The sequence below is a fragment of the Akebia trifoliata genome, chromosome 15 (assembly GCF_017979445.1).
Source record: "Akebia trifoliata isolate Shusen 1 chromosome 15, ASM1797944v1, whole genome shotgun sequence".
NCBI lineage: Eukaryota > Viridiplantae > Streptophyta > Magnoliopsida > Ranunculales > Lardizabalaceae > Akebia > Akebia trifoliata.
Window position 1 is genome coordinate 7,331,320 of NC_141389.1, and position 3,991 is coordinate 7,335,310.

At 35.2% G+C, this 3,991-nt stretch overlaps 1 protein-coding gene across 1 annotated transcript; it reads left to right on the forward strand.

Moving 5' to 3' along the window:
* Positions 1 to 380: 380 nt before the first annotated feature.
* Positions 381 to 1,442, forward strand: LOC147384161 (UPF0481 protein At3g47200-like). Its single transcript, XM_086426358.1, has one exon. The coding sequence runs from the start codon at positions 381 to 383 to the stop codon at positions 1,440 to 1,442; it is 1,062 nt and encodes a 353-aa protein (XP_086282484.1).
* Positions 1,443 to 3,991: the final 2,549 nt, after the last annotated feature.

Here is a 3,991-nt window from a genome sequence, read left to right on the forward strand (position 1 = left end):
GAATTTAAAGCATTTTGTGATGATGGCGGTTAAGTGTCTAAAATATTCCTTTTTCAATATTTTTATGTATAGTTGGAAAAAAAAAAAAAAAAAAAAAACAGAGTGATAGAAGCCAACTTATAGTTTTAGTTGTCTCCTCACATGCCATTTGTGTGTTAGTTCCATGATTACAGATACATCCACCCCAAGAAGTCAAAAGGACAAGTTGTTGGACGACATAAAGAAGGGCACAAGCAACGAAAGGACCAATGACAACATTAAAATTCCTAAGGTACCAGAATGAAGCTAATAAGAAATGTTTTGAGCCTACAGTGGTATCAATTGGACCTTATCACCACAAAAAATTAGAATCATCGATGTTACGAGAGCTCAAGGTCACAATGGCTCGGCGATTTGTTAGTGGAATTGATCCTAACATTGATGAGGCCTACAAAAATGTCTATAATGAGGTTGAAAATGTAAGTGATGAAGCTAGGAAGTACTACGATGAGGATGAGGAGTTCATTTCTTCTCTAGACAAAGAAGCATTCACGATCATGATGTTTTTGGATGGTTGCTTTGTTTTAGATTTCATTGATCGTATCATGTCTGGTTGCAGTTACGACGAGTTGTTAGCACTCGGAAATGACATGCATTTTATATTTAGAGATTTATTCTTGCTTGAGAATCAGCTCCCATACCGAGTTTTGAAGGTGATGATGGACTTCAAAAAAGGCTGTGAAAATATGATTTACAGGTATGTTGACTTTGAAGTGGAAGAAAACGTTAGGATTAATTCATCATCTTTTGGTAAAAACCATGTTCCCCATCATATCCTAGACCTTTTTCTGACCAAACTAGTCGGTGACAATCCCATTGATTACAATCTTGGGTCGGCGAGTTATGATTTGTGGCGATCATACCCTCCAGTTAATGTGCTTCTAGATATGGGGATTACATTCAAGACAAATGATTTAGGTAGTTTATATGACGTTGAATTCAAATCTAAGATGTTCAACGGAGAGCTATCACTTCCTACATTAGAAATTAACTACTTCACCAAAGACAGGTTTCTCAATTTAATTGCCTATGAGTTGAGTTCTGATTTCCTCGGTGATTGTGCATTCATCTCCTTCATTTGTTTCCTAGATACACTCATTGATCATGCTGATGATGTGAAATTGTTGCGTTCCGTGGACATAATCCACAACTGCCTTGGCAGTGATGAGGAAGTGGCAAAGCTTGTCAACCAATTGGCAATTGGATTGGTTCATAATCCTTATGCCTATTCGAAAGTTATAAATGGAATTCATAACTATCGTAAAGACACGTGGAGGGTCTACAAAGGTGAATTTGCCCACACTCATTGCAGTAACCCATGGAAAGTTATTGCTTTAATTGCTACATGTACTATTATCATTTTAACCGGCATCCAAACCTTCTTCGCAATCTTTCCTCCATGAATCAAGAAAACTTATTTCAATAGTCATTGGACTAGTATTGTTTTGTTTGTTGCAAGTTGTGTCAGTGTGTATTCTCGCATGTGTGTAATTTCTCCTCTTTGTATCCTTACATGTAATAAATAATATTGTGGAATGCTGTGTAATTAAAGTAGACTTTATCTATTATTTGTACTGCAAACTTGCATCCCAATTGATTGATTTATTTTATAACTATAGATACGTGGGCTTCGAAACCTTTGGAGAAGTTTGAACTCATCTACATGGGTTTAGGAGTCGCCACCAGTCAATTTAAGTGTAAATGGACAATATAAAAAAAATTTAAAGTTATATTTTTTGACTTGTGGTGACTCATATTATCAAAAGTTAAGGGGAAAAGTTTACCTAGAACTCTAAGGTAAGGAGGTTCGATTGAGGGACAAGGAATGGTTAAGCACCCTGTCCCTCCTATCCTAAGATTATTGCCAATATATGACCATTGGTGAGATTAGGAAACTCTTTTGTGGGTTTTGCAAAATAAATGAAATTAGAGAGAAAAGTTGAGAAAAATTAACCATAGTCTAACTATAAAAAATGAACAAATTAAGACAATAAGCAAGTTAAAACTAAAAGAACGTCCTTATTGGAATTTTTTATGAGCCTAGGATTTTGGTAAAAATCCACATGGATTTCACCTTCTTAGATCCCAAGGCTCTTTTTAAAGACTAAACGTTTAGCCTTTAAGAGTTGTCCATGAGTTGGACACCATCATTGAAAGACTAAGGACCTTATGCATGAGTTGTGTCCTCTTTGGGATTATTTTTTTTTAGCTTAGAAAGTTAGGTATAGATCTAGATCGGTCCCTACCTTTGATCCATAGACATTTTAAAAAAAACATAATGATGTGTGTGCGCATAATGTATGCATGTAATGAACTTAGAAAGAGAAGATTACCTCCAAGGAAGAATTACTCTCTAGCTCTTAAGTCATTAGGAAAGAAATTAAGAAAATCTCTATTCTATGAAGTTAAACTTATAAGAAAAGTAAAGAATAATTAATCTATGAATTTAAACCTTATAAGAAAAATAAAGAACAACTAATTTAGGAACTTAAAGCTTGCAAGAAAAATAAAGAACAAATATTTTAATACCTTTGAATATTTGTTCTAATACTCTTGAGAGAATTAGAACAAATATTCAACTATTCTATAAGAGAAAATTACCTCTAGGAAGTTTTACTAAAACAAACTAAGATCTACATTGCTACAAGCAAAGAAAGCATAAAAATAAACTTGCTTAAATGTAAAGAAGTGGAATAGATAGGGGAGGGAGGTTTAGAAGGGGATTACATAGGAAAAGTTTGAAAAATCACAACTAATCCCCGCCTTGATTTCTTCTTCTTCTTTTTATTAGTTAGATCTTTTTAGGTGCTTGGGAAGGGATTTTGACATAACTTTGATAGGCTAGATGATTTTGAAGAGAGACTTGGATAGAATTTTGGGTTACTTGAGCTCCTCTTTCTTATTTGTCTTGGGTGGATGTACTATTTATAAAATTTTGGAAGACCTTTGGGGATAAACTTGTCCTAAATCATAAGGTTCTCAATATTTGTTGTAGACACGTGATTTATTCATTTTTGAATATATCATCTACTTTGGGGGTTTTGGAGTCACCACCATTCATACTTATAAAAGGGTGTGAATGGTCACCCAATGTCATATTTTTCGAAAACTATGTCATTTTGGCATTTAATGACTCTTGTACGGATAAGGTACATGGTCCAACTTTTGATTCTAAGTAAGGGGGTCCATTTTATGGAGTAGGAAAGGTATTAGGCACCCTACTCCATCCACTGTTGGTGGTAACCTCGGATTCGATCCTTTTTTAAAATAAAAATAAAAGAATCGAAAAATCTCATATGTGCCCTTAAGTATGAGAGACTTTAATATTGGTTCAAACCATTGAAGGCACCCTTATTAAAAAATGGTCCCCTTGATGATTGAAACAATTGTGATGTGTACAAAGATGGAGAGAAGGGGGATGAGTAGAAGAGGGAAGTTGGAAGGGGTGTTCTTTTATCCAAACCCACCTTGTTCCTTCTTTGACTTCCTTTGACTTTCCTTGATGAGTCTTCCTTGACCTTCTTTGACTTGCTTGAGAGGAAGTTGAGAATTGAAAGTTGAAGGTAGTGGACTGAGTTGAGAGTAGAGGGTTGAGTATTAAATCTTAAAAAGAGTGATTTCTTTTTAATCTTTTTGAGGGGTAAACCTTAGGTTTTTCATTAGGGGTTGTGAGTGGAGAATGGGGGGGGGGGGGTTGGGTTTGTAGGATTAGGAGAGTTATTTTAGGGGTAAGATGGGGTGAAATAAAGAGAAATAGTAGAATGGTGTGGGGTCTAAGAGGAAGGTAGGTGTAAATTAGAGGGGATTGAAGGGTATTTGTGTAAGAAGATTAAATGGGTTGTTTTACAACCCAAATGGGTTGAATCTTTCAATCCATTTGGGTTGAGTGTTAGGTGAAGGATAATAAATTGTAAAGATGAGGGTGTAAGAAAGTGATAAATGGGTTGAGTGT